We start from the raw sequence: 20,447 nt of genomic DNA on the forward strand, positions 1-20,447 counted from the left end.
GTTCACTTCCTCCATAATAATCTAAATTCTCTTTGCATCTATATTAATCATTTTCCTTGCACACTAGCATCTTGGCAGGCACTGAAAAGCATAAGGAGTTCATGCTTTTATTCACTGCTATGTGCCAAACCTTTTCAAGTATATTTGTATTCTGTAGAAGCCAAATAGTTCACAGAATTGCATTCTTTCAAGTTGGTAGGCAAACTCAGGTTGATAGGTAAAATTATGAGGCAAAACTTTTTAGAACATTAATTGAACTGATTTTAAGATAATCATTGACTTTTATGAGCTATATATTGTTGTTTTTCAGCTCTATTGCCTACTCATGTTTCAGGAACAAGATTTAGGTTGTTAGGAAGGATTAAGATGGTAAGAGTAATAAAATATTTTCACAACTGTCCTTTAAACAAGATTTAAACTTAAAGATTGTTTGTTAAACACATTTAAAATGTTGTTGCCAGTTATTTTTCTTATTACAAGAGGTAGGAATCAAATTTATTTCTAAAATGATGTCAGTATTTTTAGCAGAATACTTATTTAGACCCTCTAAACCTTTTTCCCCCATCCCCCTTTCTGAAACTTTTCTTTCAACCCTTAAGGGAGATCAGAACACTAAGTCCAGTCTGTGCACAATAAAAAAACATAGATCATTTAGAAACCTCCTAGCAGTGTAGCACTGAACTAATCTGAAATCAGTTTCTTCAATAGAAATGTTTTAAGCAGCAAGATAATATTCTGCATTTTTTGGCATCAGCAGATCAGATAGAAGAATCTCTAGCAATACAACGAGGATGTGTATTGTAATCTGACATGATTAGATGAGGCTCTTTAGGAACAGAACATTCATAATTGAGACAAAGAAAGAGTATTAATAACACTTTCCTAACACGGCAGTTAGCCATTTTATATTTCCTTTCTTTAATCTTAGTGTTTTTCAACAAATCATGGGATTTAATAGCGTGTTTTGGCAGATTAGAGGATTTATGGCCCAGATGTTTTTTGTTCTAAAAATGGATTAGGGTGTAAAGTTTGCTGGAATCCATGGAACATGTTGAGGCAAGCCGGTCATTTTATGTGTGATTAGTGCCTGCCTTCTGTCTCACAGTCCCTCCATCTGTCACAATTCACCAATGGATCTGGTTAGATTTAGCCTCATGTCACAAACAAGTCCCTTTTCTGGGCAATTTCATATTATAGATTCATTTTATGCCATTTTTATGCCCTAGTTAAAAGATAGAGAGAAAGAGGGATGATAGATATTAGCTTCCGTTAGAATATTTGAAAAACAGACAAGGACTTATAGTCTCCTATCAGCATTCTATCCTATGAATCATTTGCAGATTATAATAAGTATAATCTACACTAAAGAAAAAGATGACAAAGTGTCACATTTTAAATTAAGTAGTATTAGTAGATGTGCTTCTGATGGCTATGTTTTAAAAGAAGTAATTCAGTAATATATTGTCTAAATTTTAGACTGTGGAGTAGCAACCCCAAATTAGACATCTGACCTTTTATTAGCAGCATGAATTAAGTGTAATATAGTTATGATAGTCACAATTTCTTACTAAACACTTAATGACAATCACTTGATAACATTCATAGCATGAGATTTATTATTTCAATCATTATGAGTTTTATATGTACAACAAACCACTTGCCACCTGTGGTTTATTTTAATATATCTGGATTTAAGGGAGAAATGACCTTTTTTCAATGGGTTCAATATCTATTCTCTCTGTCCCTAGAAAATTCAGTCCTGCTGTCCAAAAGCCACAAGTTGTCTGTCTGATATTAAGTGAATGTTGAAATTATATCAGGTATTGGAGTGTTATCATACATGTTTCCTAAGGTTCTCATCCAACTGTCAATTTCATTAGAAAAGTTTAACTGCAAAGTAAAGACTATGTCAGACATTCAGATAAAACAATGTAATTCAAAAACCTGTTTTTTAATGCCAAGCATCTAGATAATTGGAAACAACTTTTAAAACTGATTTTTTCCAGTTTCATTCAGATGTTTTATCATCAATGCCATTGCTGAATGTGTGATTTTTTTTTCAGTGTCCCTTTCATTTAATTAAAACCTTAAAGAAAATATGAAATCATTTTTATAGGATAAGTGATTTTTTTTACTTAACTGAATAAAATGATGCACTTTCTTCTATCTTGTCAGGTTATTTAAATGACCATGATGCTGTTACCAAGGCAATCCAAGAAGCTCGACAGATGAAGGAGCAACTTCGACGGGAACAACAGGTGCTTGATGGGAAGGTGGCTGTTGTGAACAGTTTGGGGCTCAATAACTGCAGAACAGAAAAGGTTAGTTTGTTATCTATATAGCTATACATATATATACACACACATACACACACACACACACACACACACATATATATATATATATATATATATATATATTACATGTCTAATTGTTTTCCTTAGCATCTCTTTATAAACTTTCTTCAAAGTAATCCTACTTTTCCCTCCATCTTTATGGAATCTATGCTCCTCCCCTATATTCACTGAAATAAAATTCATCAGGGCTTAGTTAAGAATTAAATTATACTTACTTAAATCCTTCTCTAGATGCTTGACAATTGGTGACAACTAATTCTCTGTTTCATGTGTCAATATGAATTACAGTAAAATTAGATAATCTTTGAAATATGTAAGCCTGTATAAAAATGTTACTTTATGGAAATACTCACATGGTTTGTGTGATCAGCTGGATTTGAAAATGCTGAAGCTTCTTTTAGTAGCATAAGCTGTGAGCTGATGAAACACAAGCTCATATTCTAGGCATCTAAGCTTGTGAGGTTGTCATAAATGATGTTATGTTTATATCTCAGAAACCTGTCAAATTACATTAGATGCGTATGAAAGTGGGAGACATCATTTGCAAGAATACTATGTAGGTTTTGTAGAACTTAAAAACTAGAGTTGTTGAATCCATGGTTCTGAATTAACTTTAGGTTATTAATAAAGCCATTATCAAGGGAGAGAGCTGTCTTTTTCATAAATAATATCATATGCTATTACTCCAGAATGTTAATAAATGATAAGTTTATATCTAATATTATTTGATTTATAATGAACTGAATCTTTTTTTTTAACTTCTAGAGTCATACTATTATATATACAGCGAACCAAGTCAATAAGAGTAAAAAATGATCAGCTACTTAGCACTAACTTGAAAGTTAATCATCATGGGAAGCTTATGAATCAAACAATATTGTCCAGAATGAGCAGATTGCTAATTTGGATAGCTTTCCAGTTTCCCTAGGTTTTATATGGAGTTTAATCAATAAGCTCTGAGAAGCCAGCAGCCTGCATTATGAATGTGAATTGTATGTATGATTCTATCACTGTATTTTTTTTTTTTACCAATTCTAACATGGTTTTCAAGGATGTAGAAGCAGTCCCAGTTTTATTCACTTCTTAGGGAAGAGACCAAAGCAAGGGTCACTGTACTTCTCCATGTATGGCAGTACCTAACATGTAAAGAGGAGGGGCATACAGACTTTATGCTGTTTAACATAGGAGAACTCCAAAAGAGAAGGGGAAAAGAAAAGTGTCAGCTATAAGAAGAAATAATCACAAGCATAAAGGAATTTATATTCAAATATTTAAACATTCTTGAAAGGATGCTTGAGCAGAAATTCCTTTTCTCTGCTCCCCATGTAGAAATGAGTTTAACACTCAGCCAGATGCTAATGCAAAGTGACTCAAGCTATTCCTCGCAAGCATAGCTAAATTGCCGTTATTTGTTAAGCGCATTGAATTCAGCTGTGGATACAGCAGTTGGTTGCATTCACAAAGCATCTGTACCCTTTTTTTTTTAATCCTCCAAAGCAGAGACAACTCTACCTATCCTCCCCCCTCTCCTCCCCTGTGCTGGCTGGGAATTGTCAAGTGACAACCGACCAAATCCTTTTGGACAGGAAGCCTTCATCCTGAGTTCTATATACTTGCAAAGCAGGCCTTGTGGTTGGATCGGGGAGCCCATTAAAAGCACTTTGATGGTATGGAAATTCATCTTCATGAAGCGCCTAGGCCCCTAAGCAACATGCTGTTTAACTGTGGTTACAGATCAGTCATTCACATCGGAGGGCAGTAATTGTGTTGACGGCTTGTAAGGCAATGGAAGTACATAAAATAATCCTGGGCCCTCCACCATGGCCCTGCAAGTTAATCTTCTTTAATACAAATCAGCTGTTGTTCTAACACATGACTTTATGCCGGCTCCAATGACTCTGCACAGCCTTTTGATTAAGTAACAGGAGTGAAACCATCTGCATTCGTTTTATTCTGTTTTTTGCCCATTATGGGGGTAAACTCATTTCTTCTTTCCTCTCTCCCCCTTCTAAAGTAATAGCTTATTCCCTCCCTCCCCCAATAGCACCTTATTATAGAAAAACCATCATATGTAACTTTCTCTTCTTCTGTCGAGGGCAACAGTTTTAAAATTTCCTTTCTGAAATATGGGCCAAAAATTATTGGTTTACTCTGGATTGCATTTACCATGTTTCTTTCCTTATGTCTTTTCCCTATGGGTATAAAATGTGGTTAAATATTACCTTATAGTTTAATTGTAAAAGTTACATGAACTGTTCTGAGTTCAGGTTTCTTTGGTCTATTCCTTATTTCTATTCAACTCAGGTGGCATTGGATGTACTGATCCTATTAACAGAGAAGAAGCTTCTGTAACTGTTGCTTTAGGTTCTTTTTCCTATTGTCTTAATTATCAGGCTGTTCCTAGCCCATTCTTGGGAATAAGCCATAACTGTTTAATTTGCAATGTTTTTGTTGATCAAAATTATCATTGAGACTTTTCAGACATATTAAGAATGTTTGGATTTCTGTGTTAGAGTCCATGTATGCTTATATACACAAAGGGATTTAATAGAGAATGCCCAATTTTCTAATCATTGCAGAATAGCTATATTTCTGGGGAGAAGTAGGTTAGTGTGCTAATGCTTCCATACATAGAAACAACAACATACAGGCTGTGAATCATATGGTGAGGTCTCATCCTAAATTCTTCCTTTTAGAGTTTAATAGGCAGTTCTTTGAATCCTTAGCCAGCATGTGATTGTTTTTGTCTATGGAAAATTTTGATATAATATTATCTACTGATGTAATATTATCTACATGGTGAATATAGATAGTTTTCTGGGGAGGCAGGGAAGCAGGGGAACTGGAGAAAGGGGTCTGGATTTGTGATTTTATTGTATAGATAAATCCAATTGTAGATATTCCTCTCTACCCCTTCTCTCTCAGCCCCCCCCCATCAAATTTCCCATTTGCCCATAATATAGGGTCTAGAAAATTGTTTGGATTACTGAGAGATTAAATGACTTAACCATTGTCAAATAGTTTGTGTGAGAAACAGGACTTGAACCCAGATCTTCCTAAATGTAAGGTTGATCACAATTCACTTTGGCTATCTCTATTCACTTATTTGTTTAATTTTCCTTTCTATGGAATCTACACTTTTTGAAGACAATCTTTGACATTTTAAACCAAGACAATTTCTTCAACCCAGGAAAAGTGTTGCTACAAATCTAAGAAACTTCTGAGATAAGAAAGAGGAAAAAGTTCAGTTTAGGGTAACTATAAGCATATTAAAGATGATACCATGTGTTTTCAAGTTAAAATGGAAAACTCAATGTTCTTAGAAAAGAGATAGAATTGAGAAGCTGGATCATTTTTAGCTTTCTTAAGTCTTCCCAGAATATTTTCACTAGTCTTCTTGAAATGTGAATTCCCAGAACATAAGACATATCCATATTAAAATATAAATGAATTAGGAATTATCACCATACTATATTATATATCATTAGCACAGATAATGTAGAGAATATGATTGCTTGATCCCTCTAGTTTCCAGTACTCATATGCCAACTCCAATAGATTTTTGTGCCTCATGCTCTTGCTAACTGGATAAGGTTATAGAAGTCTACATGTTGAGAAAACAAAATGAGCTTTTTTATTGTAATAATAGTAGATGACAAAGAAATTTTGTCCAATTACTCTGAAATGGGAAAGTTAATAAGAAATCAAAAATTAAACCACCAGAATGAACATGTTACAAATGCTATCTTTCATATAAATAACCATGTTGCCTTAGTTAAGAGGGTTTAGTTTCAAAAGTAAAAATTTGGCTGAACAAACACAAGTAGAGGTATGAATGCAGGCAGCCATGTTTTTCAATGTTATAGATTAAAATACATAATGAAATTCATTTATACAAAATACATTTTAATTGTGGATTCAAAGATTCCTTATTCTTTTACTTTTCTAGGAAATATTTCAGCATACCCAAGAACTATGTATATCAGATTTCTTGGAAACTCTGGGGCACAGTCTAATTTATAATTGTCATCTATAGTTAATTGTAGCTTGATTGGGCATTCAAATGTTGTTACCTTTTACCACTTCATTCTGAGATTGCAGATTTGCATCCAGAGGGAATAAGCAAATCTGTCAGGTAGGAAAAAGAAGAAGGTTTTCATTTATTTCTTCTGACAAAAATAAAAGAAATACTGCCCCAATATATTTAAATCCATATAGTTAGTAGATTTAATTGTGTAAGTAACTACATAAAAAGAGTTGGGAGGGACCTTGGCATCCTCCTAATCTAGCCCATATACTATAACATTTATGAAGAGTGGTTATCCAGTTGCTGCTTTAAAACTTCCAATGAAAGGGAAGCAAGCAACTTCAATAGGGAAACTTTTCCTGGTGGCATCAAGTTTAAAATTGTCTCTTTGCAACCCATTGCTCCTGTTTTGGCCCTCAAGGGTAAAATTAGAAAAAATCTAATCCCTTCTCCATATGACTGTCATTCATATACTTGTAGGCAGTTATCATACTCTGGTCTTCTGGCCTAATTCTTCACTTCTCTACATTAAACATGCCTAGTTTCTTCAACAGATCCTTGTATGATGCAGATTCAAGGCTGGTCATGATCTTGTTGAACTCCTAGACACTCTTCGTTTTGGCAGTGAACTTAAAACTGTAGTGCCTATAACTGAACACAGAACCATGGATGAGGTCTGGCAAGGGCAGAGTTCAGTGGAATTGCCCTCACAGGATAAGCCAAATGGAGTTTGCTGCTGATTAGAACAATTATTGTGTGTAACCAAATCTCATCTATATTTGTAAAATTAATTCATTAAAGCCTATCAATCATGTGTATATATACTTACATACTCTTACATATCCATCTGATTTTTTTTATATATTTTCAAACTTCTCAGTGGGTGCAAGACCCAGAACAAAGCAACAAGTTATCGAGTCATTGGGATAAAAGAGACATTCAAAATCATACTTTCAGTTTCCTTTTCAAATGTGACCACCTCAACAAGTTTGCACCTAACCAATTTTGGAAGTTTCCAAACTTTTTTAAATATTCTTCTACTGGTTTTGTATATTATAAATATGATTGCATAAGTAGTATATCATATAAAGGAATTATATTATGAAAATATCTATATGCAAACTCATTTTTATTTTTGCCTACTTACAAATTTATCATTTCCAAAAATTGGTATGCATAATTCTTATATCATTTTATTCACCCACACAATGAACTCATTCATCCATAACTTTACATAGTGACATTTGTGTAAAAGTTCTTTACCTCACTTTAATATTCTATAGTATGCCTTTAGTTCCTCAAAAAATTAGTGGGAATTATTTATAGTGATGAATAGCAATTTGGTGAATGAACATCAGTTTTTCTATTAGGTGCCTGATCTCAACAGTGTCTTTAAAAGGTTTTCAGAGTTTGTGTGCTGTACTGTAAGCTATATCTTGTGAAATTCTGAATTTCTTCTTTCCCAGCCCCACGTTTTTTTCTCCTTCTCCTGTAATGCCAGTGTTGACTTAATATTTAATATTTAATAATGTAAAAAGTGTGTCTGCTCCATTGTTACTTACAAATGACAGTAAGTGTATTGGGTGGCAGTCCTGTAATAATTTTATACCACTCATTCTTTCCTGATACTTCATCTGATAGATTGGATTAGATGTGTTAATTCTTCAAAATCTATAGCAGTATATCTAGCCCAACAATGGACTTCATACCTTTGCTTTCCTTTCCAAATGAGTGGTAGTCTTTTAAATAATTTTTAATTCAAATTCTGTTTTGATACAGTCAGATATGACAGTTAAAATCATTGAATTTAGTGAAGGATATTATAAATACTGATTTTTGAATTTTGAGGGGGGGGATTCTTTTAGCTAAAATGGATCTGTAATTGAATTATGCTTTATAGCATGGATATCCAGCCTTTTAGCTCTTCTGGGTTACATTGTCCAACAACATCTTGTTCAGGTTCTGTATATAGAATTTAATATTTATTTATGGCTACAATGTAACCCATAATACCACTGAGTACAATAATAAAATGTAATAATGCTGTGGGTTGGACACACTGACTATAAAAGGCTGAATAAGGTAATCTTTAATGGGGAAATGAGGGAGGGTAGAGCTAAAATGTCAGTCTTTTCAACTTGCAAAAGTGAGGTAATTTTGGTATTTGGCACTAGCTAGACCTTTATGTAAAATTGTTTTACAGAAGTTGTTTACCCTGTAAGTGTTATCAAAATTAGACTGGAAAAATTGCAATAGTATTAGTGATGAATATAGCTTCTCTTTTCAAAACTATGTCTCTGTATATTTGATTTTCATTTAAAATATATCCATTTATATATGACATCTAATTTTGTTTTTTGGAATAGAAGACATACTTAAAGCCTAAACTGCAGCATTTTACCTTTTGAGTACAGGCACCTCTCTGCTTTGAAGAATTATTATATGATATTAAAATGGGATGTTTTCAAGACAATTGATTATTAGACAATTCAGATGAGCCTCTTACACAATAGTTGGCATTTGATCCTTAGGTTTTCTTTTCTTTTGTTTTTCATTCATAAAACCTTAATTCTGTTCAGCTGAGTGTTTAAGCTGGGGAATACTTCTTGTGGGACAGGGGAGGAGGGGAAAGCCCTTTAGTGAATATTATCAGCAGAGAGCAGCCAGTTTTCAAAGACCAGGACAAAAAAGCAAATAGGTATTATGTCATCACACATCCGTCACTCTATGTGTCAGCCTTTTCAATAATTCCAGTCCATGTTCTCGATGGGATTTTGCAAGTTAAAGGGGCTGTTTGTTTCCAGAAAGCAAGTACAGACTGATTCTAGCCTCTCGTTCCAGGTGGCTTTTTGCTTTCCTTACCCCCCCTCCTTTTCTTTTCTTTCCTTTCCTTTATTTTTCCTTTTCTTTGCCTTTCCTTTTCTTTTCTCTTTTATTCTTTTTTTTCATTTAATTGAAATACATGCCGAGTTTGTGGACTGCAAAGATCAGAGCTGTTTTCATCCAGCAGTGCTAACTATACATTAAACATTTTGAATTGTTTGAGCTTTAAGTTGCGTCCTTTTTTTGCCATTTGCTTCATGGAGTTTGTGTATATTTACAGCCTCTGCATTTAATGGCGACATGCCTTATTTTCACAGATGGCCAGTAGAAGACTTTTTCTTTCTCTTAGTATAGTCTGCTTTCTGTTTTGCTACATTTGTCACAGTGCCACTACTTGCAGCTCGCAAGTGCCCACGCTTGGTGGGGAGCATTTATGGTGTGAGCTTTTTGTAGAGCTTTTTAAAGGTGTTTTTTTTTGTTTTTTTTTTTTTAGTAAACTTTTTATGGTTTAATTTCCAAGCCTGGAAAAGCTGTGCATGTTTTCAAACAGAGAGTCTTGTGTTCTTTACATCGTTCTAGTAGGGAGGCTTGTTCAGGATTGTCCAATAAAACAAGTTGCATGGGACATGCCAAATTGCCTTTTCAGATAGGTTTCCACAAGTCTAAAGATGATTAAAAGAAGGAAATCCTACCCCTATGAGATCTATGACCTTCTCATCCTCTGAACAATTTCTTCTGCTTTAAAGGGAATCTCCATCAAAAGCAGTCAGTGAAGTGACTAGACTTGAAATTCTGAAGATCTGAGCTCACATATGACCCAAGATACATATTAGCTTCATAACATGGACCAAGACACTTAATGCTTCAGTTTCTTCATCTGTAAAGTGGGAATAATGATAGCCCCTATCTTCCATAGCTATTGTGAGAATAAAATGAGATATTTGTAAAACATTTTGCCAATCTTAAAGCTCTATAAAAATGCTATTACTACTATTTTTCTTTAATAATTTATTCTATATTGCACTTTATAAATATTTCATCAATGTTAAATTTAGGAAGATTATCAGAAATGTCATGCATTTACACTTTTATCCAAAAACTTTATTGTGTTTTACAAATTAGGAATTTTTTTCTCTTTTATTCATAAGTAAAGAAGAAATTCATGTTGTTCCATGTTCTGGAAGGGGCTCTACTCCTATTATTTGTCTTCTGAAATCTCTCCCTTTAAAACTCAATTCAGGTGTCCCCTTCCATAAAACTTAGTCTCATTCTCCACGAATAACAATAACAACAACAACAACAACAACAATTTTTGATAGAACCTTTGCCTATACTCAGATTAACAATGAGACTGAAATTTCATCAAGGGAAATGACAAAATTTGTCATTTTATCTTTATATTCCCAGAGTTTAATATAATCCCTTACTCTCAGAAGTCATTTGAATTGCACAGGAAATAGATCTAAGAATGGAGGCCAGACCATTTGTGTAATTTGACATTAGTCAGCTATCTTCTTGATTACAGACCTAAAACAACTTTCTACTCCAAAAGAATTTCAAAAAAATTACAGTGACATCAAGGATAAATACTAGCCTTCTTTTGGGCCTTTCCAGAATCTTTGTTTTTACTTTTTTTTTTTTTTTTTGGCAAGGCAGTGGGGTTAAGTGTCTTCCCCAAGACCACATTGCTAGGTAATTGTTAAGTGTTTGAGGATGAATTTGAACTCAGGTACTCCTGATGTGCCACCTAGCCACTCCTGCTTTTACTTCTCTAGAGTTTATTTACGTTATCATTCATTAACATCTCTACCAGAGAGGAAAGATATATAAAATGAAACTCAGACTTATCGGGGCTGTTCACCCTTAGCAGTTCTTGTAAAAGAGAGTCTTGACTAAAATGAAGATTTTTTATTATATTACTGCCTCTTGATATTCCTATAGCATATTGAAATAATTGGCATTATTGTCCTAGTTATTTATCTTTAAAAAAAAACAAACTTTTTATTCAGCAATTCAAAATCTACTTGAATTGAAGCACACATCTAACAATTTTGTATTTCATTTTTTTTAAGATACAGGCAAAAATCACCACTATACATTTGTTCAATGTTTAATGTAACAATTGACAGCAAATGACAATCTGATTTTTATGTTTATATACATGCAGACTCTCCCACCCACTAGACTTCCTTTGTGGCTTGCAAATTCTTCCCATTATTCTTTGGGGGAAGGAAAGGGCTCCTAGATTTTTCTATATTAACAAATTTGCTTTCCTTGAACCTTTTTTCCCTCAATGATTGGTTAATAGTTGCTACTGGGAAATTAGCAAAATGTTTTCTGGATTGTCATTGGATTTTGGCAGTGTATAAAGGACCATTTAGGTTACCAGAGAAATACAGAATTTCAGAATTGGTAAGGACATCAGACCTGAAAAATAATCAACCATAATATTATAAGCAAAAGGATTCAATGGTAAAATTCTGGTCACGTTGGTCAAATGGTAGCTGGATTGGGTACTCTGTCTTCTCTACATTTGAACTCCTTAGTCATTTCCTATTTTTTCTCTTTTCCACATATTTCCCCTATCCTCCAACATACCATTAAGTGAGACAGAAAAAAACCATCAAAAAATCCAATATTTATTACAAAATAATTCAAATGTGCCTTGTTTGTAAATAGTCTGATAGCTATTAATTCCTTTGAGAGATAACCTTATAAATTATAGACTCTTCACCTCAATACATATCTCAACACATACATATATATATATATATATATATATATATATATAAAATCTTATCTCTTGTGCTTATTGGAAATTGAATGAAAATTTTGTATTTGTGTCTACAACCCTATCTTTTACAAAATTTCTAATCTTGTGAGGCATTGATTATAGCTCTGTTTATCCACATGGAAAATTCCCATCAACTTTTACATTTTTTTAACGTACTGAAATTTTAAAAATGGGAGGAAATATGTGGCATTAATAAGCATTTATGGAGTAGATTTAAGCCTAAACCAACCATCACTTTATTCCTCAAGTAGGTTAATGGTTTCATGGATAAGAAGAACATAAAAAGACAAGTAACCTTACAAAGTTTGTTTGTAAGCCTTAGCTTTGCTCTCAAGACACTATGCTATCACTTAAAAGGTTTCAAGGTTGTTCAATCTGACTGAATGAGGCTGATATATGTATTATCAATCACTTGTCTTAAAGTAATTCTTGAGAACATATGGGGGGGTAGTTTAAGCATTTATAAACACTATTATGTGATTGCTGACACTGATCTAGGCACTTTACAAATATTATTTTATTTGATTCTCACAACAACCCTATGACACAGATGCTGTTATTCTCTCCATTTACAATTAAGGAAACTGAGACAAAAAGAGTTTAAGTGACTTGCCCCAGGCTCATACCCATATTAAGTGACTAAGATTAGATTCAAATTTTAATTTTTCTGATTCCAAGCTAAGTACTCTATTTACTCTTCCACTCAGCTACCTCCAAATCTGAGCCAGCAAACGGAATCTATCATGAAATATATATATTTTTCATAGCAGTTTTCCAACAGGATGTATTAAGTGTTAGGAAACATGTTTTGGTAGTGGAAATACCAATAGAATAACAAGACAAAACAGTCCCTATCCTCAAAGACTGTATAGACTATTATGAGAAAGCCAAGAGTATAGAAATCTTGAAATCCTTTAGACTGTGTGTGTGTACATACACATATACATATGTGCATACATCCATATAAACACACACATAATTTTAAGAATTTTCTTTTCCTAGTAAAATAACTATACTTCAAAGAGGTGGGTCGGTGGCAGCTAGGTGGTGCAAATAGAGCACCGGCCCTGGAATGCGGAGGACCTGAATTCAAATTCAGCTTCAGACATTTAATAATTACCTTAACTGTAGGACCTAGAGAAAGTCGTTTAACCCCATTGCCTTGCCAAAAACAAACAAAAAAAGAGGTGGGTCAAACAATCTGATTTTGATCCTTCAGCAGGATGGTTCTTTATATCATATAAAAAATATCAGACACACTTGAGTAAGGCTGACATAAATGAATTTGGGCAGGGTTCATTGGAGTCAGAACTTCATTGATAGGAGTTATTTAATCTCAGGCAAAATATTATGAATAAACTTTTTCCTTTTTTTTTTTTTAAAAAACCATTTTAAATTCTAGTGAAAATAAAAAAAAAAAAAGATTACCCTCCTCTTGTCTGTTAGACTCAGCAGAGGGTAGATTGCTATTCCATAGAAAATGGAGCTTCCAGATAAGCAAGACTGAAACTAAAGAACTTGTGTGGGTGGACAAATTTCATTGTTTCTTTTTATATTGCTTTGATACAAAGCAAAATTCCTTTTGATAAATCATTATGACATTATAAATAATCTTTTATCTTTGGTCTGGGAAGCTCACATAACTAGAGGGTTAAAAACCTTTTTTGTTCTTCCTTTATCATTAATCTAGTAGATTATTTTTTTTTAAAAGTACATTCAAACGAGGTTTAACATAAACTGAGTCAACATTTGAGGGACTTATTCTATGCTAACATTTCATGCATATGCTTTTTATGAGTTTTTGTAGTTTTGTGAGCAATAATATTTAAGAGGAAATCATTATGATAGGCAATCCACATCCAACTTTTTTCCTCTGGACATGGAATGTATGTGAATGCTTATTATCAAAAGAATCTCAATTTCAGGAAGTAATAGAGGAGTCATTTATTGGTACACTATTTAATTCAATATTATTTAATTTGATTTAATCCCTTTGAGTAATCTTTCTTTTTGCCTTCTGTTTAGAATACTGACACAGGAAGTCTGAGGCTTCCTAATCAATTGGTTACAAATAAATCATTATCACAACTTCAATTCTTGCCATTATGTAGAAGCTCAGTGACTTAGAAAAGGTAGGCACAGTGAATGTTTATATATTTGTGGAAGAAAATAAGAAAAAATAAAATTCATATTTCAACTATATATTTTCTTCCACACAATGAGCTCCAAACATAAATTTCTAATAACTTGGCTGGATTTCTGGCTTAGATATTCTTCTAAGTATGTTCTGAGCATTAACGTTGTGATAAATATTGTGTTATGTATGCACTGAGGCTAAAAGAAAGGTATAAACAATTCTCACTTTAATTGAACTCACATACATGATACATAAAGAGTAAATGGAAGGTCATCTTAACAGGGAAATCTCTACAGCTGAGATGACCCATAAAGGTCTTCCAGAGAAGATGGCATTTTGTCCGAATCCTGAAGGAAGCCAGATATTCTGAGACCAAAAGGTGAGGAAGGAGAATATCTCAGGCATGAGGAACAGGCAGAGCAAACATGTCAGGAAGGGAAACGAAGTGTTGTTGCATTAGGCAAATTTATATTAATAAATGTATTTTATAATATGTTATACATTATGAGGGGAGTGAAATAAAGTGTAAGAATACTGGAAAGATAGGAAGGGTCCAGGTTATGAAGGGATATCAGTGCCAAATAAAATCTTTTTATAGTTTATCCTCAAGGTAATAGGGAATATACTGAGTAGAGGAGTAACATGTTTAGACTTATGTTTTAGGAAAATCACTTTGGCAGATGTAAAGAAGAATTAAAAGAGATTTGAGAAAATAGGGTTCCCCAACTGGAATAATTGAACTATATTTCCCCACCCAAAATAAACAAGCAAATAATCAAGATGTGTTCTTGATGGTTTTTGAATTTTCATTAATGGGCTTTAGAGTCCTATTTATATAGGCTTAAAAACTACTTTGATTTCTTTTTTTGCTCTCCATATCCATTTATTATTATATCCTGCTAATTTTACTAATGATGTCACATTTGTCTTTTTTTTTTCCATTCATACTACTACCACTCTGGTTCAAACCCCTAACATCTCAAAATAAGATTATTCTAACAGTATACTAGCTAAAAAATTTATCTCCCTTGTTCAAATCACCCTACTTGAAGCTGACAGAACAAGTTTCCTTAAATAATATTGTTTCTCCTACTCAGAACCTTCACTGACTCCCTTTTTCATTCTGTATCAACTCAATTCAACACATTTATTAAGCACTTACTACAAATAATCTATTCTTTCTTCATGGTGCTCCATATTTCCAAACTAGTAAAATTTTCACATCATTCTACAATTCCTGCACCTACTCCTTAGGCTTTTGCATACAAGGTTCATTCATCAGAAAAATCTACCTTTTCCCATCCATCCATTCAGATTATTATCATCTCTACAAAATTTAGTTCAAATACTATCTTTTCAATGGAGTCTTCATCAAATATTTTAACTATTTCTAAAATCCCTATTCTATCAATTCCTACAATACTTAGAATTTAAAAATATTGATTATTTCAATAAACACATCTTAAATACTGTATGAGCACTGTAATAGACATTGGAAGATACACCATGCTTAATCAGAAAAGTCAAGGAGCTTGCTCTTACAAAACCAGGTGGTAATTGTTAAAGGGTTTGGGAATACTGACTATAATGATCAGAGATTTCCTAGATATATAGTCTGATATAGTCTGTACTCCCAAATCCTGTCCTAGAGATAGATGACTTGATCTTTAAAGAATAGTTAATAGAATACTTTAAAAATAGAATAGTTAAAAGAATAATTCAGTAGTTGAAAAGATGGAGGAAGGGGATTTTACACAAAGAGAACATTTTAAACAAAAGTACAGAAGCAGTAAATTATGATGTTCAAAAGTCAAAGGGTATTTCGAATTCTTTATGTCCCAAATGAATATGTCTTCTTCCTATACCTTTGCTCCCCCATTTCATTATACTATGTTTCACTATTCCTAGTTTCTATTATATCACTTCATCTTTCTTTGTAGTAGGTACTTGTTATGTTTAGGTCACAGGACTATGTACTAGGGATATGGATACAAGTAAAAAGAAAGCTATAACCTGTGTTTAAAGGAGTTAACATTCTAATGGAGGAAAAAAATACACATGGGGCTGTTGGGGGCGGGGTGGGGGGGAGTACCTGTAGGATACCACAGTCTAGAGAGGCAAAAATACAGACAAAAAATGAATGAAGCACGGCTGACCTAAATTCATTCCTAAAATGGCAGCCCCAGAAAGAACTCACCCATGAGAGAAGAAAGAGTATGGTAGAGGAAGGGAATGTCCCAGGTAGTTAAGGCATGATGTCAAGTCTATAGCATTAGAAGCACATCTGGAAAGGGAAAGAGGATCATGATTTCTGCCCAGTTGTGCCATGACAATATGGTTTTCACTGTTATACAGTATCTGCCTTTAACTTCCCCCTCTTTCTTACTCCATTTCTTTCATTCAACCTTTTCCCTCTCTTTGAGTCTGTGATTCTCGGGAAGAAGAGCTCAGATATATTACTTTTCAGCAAAGACTTTTTTCCATGCCCTTATGTGGTTTAGAGTCCCCATAACCATCTCTTTTCTTGTTTCTGCCAGAATTTATCTCCAATATTCTGAGCAGGGATTCCCCAACTCCTTAATTGATCAATGAACGTTAGCAAGAGGAATGACAATCTTTTAAAGAAAATACTCAGTATTTTTTCCTGTGCATGCATACCTATAAATGTAGAGATCATTTTATACTATATATTTAAAATATATTAAACTAATTTCAGAAAACATTAACAAGAAAGTAACTGTTCAAGAAATTCAGAGATGGGAATTACAGAATATTAGTTGAGTGTCTATTATATTTCTAAAACAACATCTATATATTCAACTAGTGCTCATAAAAAAAACTGAAGAAGAAAGAGAAGGGAAAGAAAGATAGGAGGAAATCAGGAGAGAAGACAAGCCACAAACTTTATCATTGAGCTTCAAGGGAAAATTTTGACACATTTCTTTAAGAAAATCATCTCATGGAAAATAAAAATTCCTATGTACAGTTTTCCACCCTAAATTCATTTGAAAAAATCATAAATGTGAACATTAATAAATACATGTTATCTTGAAATTATATAGTTCTTTTTAAAGTAGATGAATGTGGGTTTTCCTCATGTATAATCTATAGTTTTATATCTTTGTGCATGTATATGCCCACACACACATATAGAATGTGGCATAAAGATTTTTAATATAGAGAGAATACATTAAATATGTAGATATTATATATGAATGAATAATAGATATATATGCATAATCATATAAATGTAGAACATAGTCTATCTATTTTAGAGAAGGGAAAACTGCAGAATGTATTTAAGTATCATTTCTAAGTTTATTCATCTAAGTAAATGGTAAAGCAAAGAAAGAGACCTCATCTCTAACATGGTAGTTTTTCACCAAAATAATCATTCTTATATTTTTTCCCCATTTGATTACACTAGTTCCCTTTTCTGATCAGAGAAACCAGAATCATAATTGGAGATGTTCTTTAAGAATTTATAATGAACTTGTTTGTAAGACAAATTCTTTGTTAAAAATTCATATTAAATATAAATTTAGTTTTTCTACAAAAATTAAGTGACTGAATGTATCACTCTTGATATTATGAAGTACTGGTTATCCTTGATTATTGGCCATTCATTTTATCAGTCATGTCACAGTCTTTCTGATCCCATTTGAGGTTTTCTTGGCAAGGATACTATAGTGATTTCCTTCTCCAGATCATTTTACAGAGTAGGAAACTGAGGCAAACAGGGTTGCCCTAATCATACAGCTAATAAGTGTATGAGGTCATATCTGAACTGAAGAAGATGAGTCTTTCTGACTCCAGGCCTGGTACTTTATCCTCTGAACACATACCTGGCTAGTTTTTCTTAAAACATTCAACACAATTTTTGATATAAATTAAGATTTTAATTAATATTGGTATATCAGAGCTACCATATCCTTTGGTAGCTTTAGCTCTGTCTTGAATATTAGAACCCCCAAAGGAAGTCTCCTCTTCCTCCATACTATTTACAACTCTCAAAAGAAGCCAAAAGACTGACTCCACGGTGGTGTAATTTCAAGCACAGTGGCACCTGGTTGAGGAGGAGCAGAGACCTTCTCAGTGCATTTGACTGCCTACTCATCAAATCAGTTCTGGTTTTCATTTATATTTCAATAACCATGTGACTTCATAATCAGCTCACTTCCTTTCCTCTCACCTCATATCTCATTTTAATTTAAATCCTTCAAAGCTGTTGTAAAGCCAGCTCTCTCTTCTGCCCATTCACACATCAAATCAGTCTCTCATTCATTCATTCATTCATTCAAACTTTCAGTCAAGTGACAATTTTTATGTGGAATTATATAATTATTCTCCACTTGGTTTAAAAAACTGTTCACCCTTATACCAAAACATATCTGTCTTCTTCTTTTAATCTCAGCTAGTATTTGCTGAAGTCTGGCAACCTTGCCATTCAGATTCACGTGTTGTTGTAATGTATCATAATTAAAGGCACATGCCATGTTCTCCACCTCCTCCTCTCTCCATTTCCCTTTCTGAGTGCCTGAGGGTTAACTAAAGTCACAGCGCAAAGGGGCAGAAGAAAAGCACAGCTGACTGTTTTGACATCTACTGTTTCACAGTGACATCCTCTGAGAATTATCTTAACTTCCACTTTACAGTGACTAATTGAATTATTTCATTATACTGCATGTTTTAGTAGTAGTAGGTTAGAGGTCACCTTGTTGCTAAAAACTGAGTGTGACTTTCCCCCCTCTGATCACTTGCTCATTCTAGCTTCTTGCTAAGACAGAACAAAATCCATGGAGCTGAGCTCAGAATCTCAGTATTTGTCTGACGTTTCTTTCTTCTACTCTTACTTCCTTTATTTTTCTTCAGTGTTCTGAAAAACTTCCCTTCAGAATTGGAAAGTCTCTAGAAAATATGTAACATTAAAAGCCCTATAGACTGTTAAATCAAAATCTGATAAATGGTCCATACCCAGTGTGCTTCCCATAGATAGTAAAGAACAGTATTCATTGACCCAGGGCCTATCATATCATGTTGATGGAATGTGCTTTTAGATTTAGCTGCTTTCTGTCTTAAGAGCTACATTTAATGCAAAAAGACATCTATTCAGCTAGTGGCCTTGGTACTGTTGAACTCAACTCAATACTATCCAACCTTCCCAAGCAAAAGAGACTTTGAACATATTAAGTAGCTGAAAATTTCAATTTCAAAACAAAATCCTTTTAGGTTGATTATATTTGAAATGGTTAATCTATTTTAACACTGGCAGTTCTAGATCAAAGAAGTTGAGTTAAATTACTTTCAATTTTTAGTATTACGTGAAACTTCTTCAGAAACATTAAAAATTCTTACTACATCCTAAGTAAATATCATTGATGAATAGGACATAATGTCATTGTTTTAAAATGCCTTTATTCAGCAATTGTGACATTATTGTAATGTTTCTTAAAGAAACCTCAATGAAGATATTTAGGATTCAAAAACTGTTCTCATTGATTCTTAGTGGGAATTTTGGTTGGATCTTTTACATGTGAAATAAATTATCTTAGGATATTTCTCCTAGGAGATCTCCATTTGTTAGTGTCTTTTCTAATTGCACAAGCACAGAATATAATATATGCAGTTCACATGTACAGATTATAGAAATATTCTTCAGAAAATAGAATTGGCCATCAGAAAAAGAAAAAAATGCCAAAATTGAATGAGACTCAATTTCCATCTTAGAAATATAATGGAAACCTACCATCCTTTGAACAATACAGAAGAGATGAGAAAGATATAAATTGACCATTACAGTCTTCTAGCATCCTTAAAATAAACCACTTTCCAGATCTGATATAGTGCCATGTTCAACATAAATATATTTAAGATCTAACATTTTTCTTACCAAAAAAATTGAAAGGATAGTTTGTAGTGGCATGTTCTACATGAATGCAAATCATAATCTGCATGCTTTTAAATGACTTGAAGTCTTTACAGATCTAATTTTTGTATATTTGTGTCTCAAACAATTCGCCAATTCAATATTTTGGCTTAGCAGTCCAAATCAAATTGTGGTCCAAGTACTAGGCATTCACATTTGATGTACAGAGACTTGACAAGCAATTAGCAATGAATATTTAAGCATCTTCATTACCCTTGCATGAAGAATGCAGATGGCTTTTAGGGAGATGGCAACAGAGGGCACTACTGTGAATTATGTTTCTATTATTTAGTCACCTGATTATTGGAGGACTCTCTTTGGGCCCAATGCCACATCTATACTTCAACAGTCTGGCTGGAAATGAAGCAGACATTTGAAATGTC

General features: G+C 33.3%; 1 protein-coding gene across 19 annotated transcripts in view; it reads left to right on the forward strand.

The window, feature by feature from the left end:
• Nucleotides 1-20,447, forward strand: part of SOX5 (SRY-box transcription factor 5) — a 1,270,393-nt gene that overhangs the window by 1,229,229 nt on the left and 20,717 nt on the right. For all 19 annotated transcript variants that reach the window (XM_074194255.1, XM_074194256.1, XM_074194251.1 and 16 more), the window contains one exon: nucleotides 2,176-2,321. In XM_074194255.1, the coding sequence (XP_074050356.1) occupies nucleotides 2,176-2,321 (146 nt within the window). The remainder of the gene's footprint in view (nucleotides 1-2,175; nucleotides 2,322-20,447) is intronic.

Source organism: Macrotis lagotis, chromosome 7 (assembly GCF_037893015.1).
Source record: "Macrotis lagotis isolate mMagLag1 chromosome 7, bilby.v1.9.chrom.fasta, whole genome shotgun sequence".
NCBI lineage: Eukaryota > Metazoa > Chordata > Mammalia > Peramelemorphia > Peramelidae > Macrotis > Macrotis lagotis.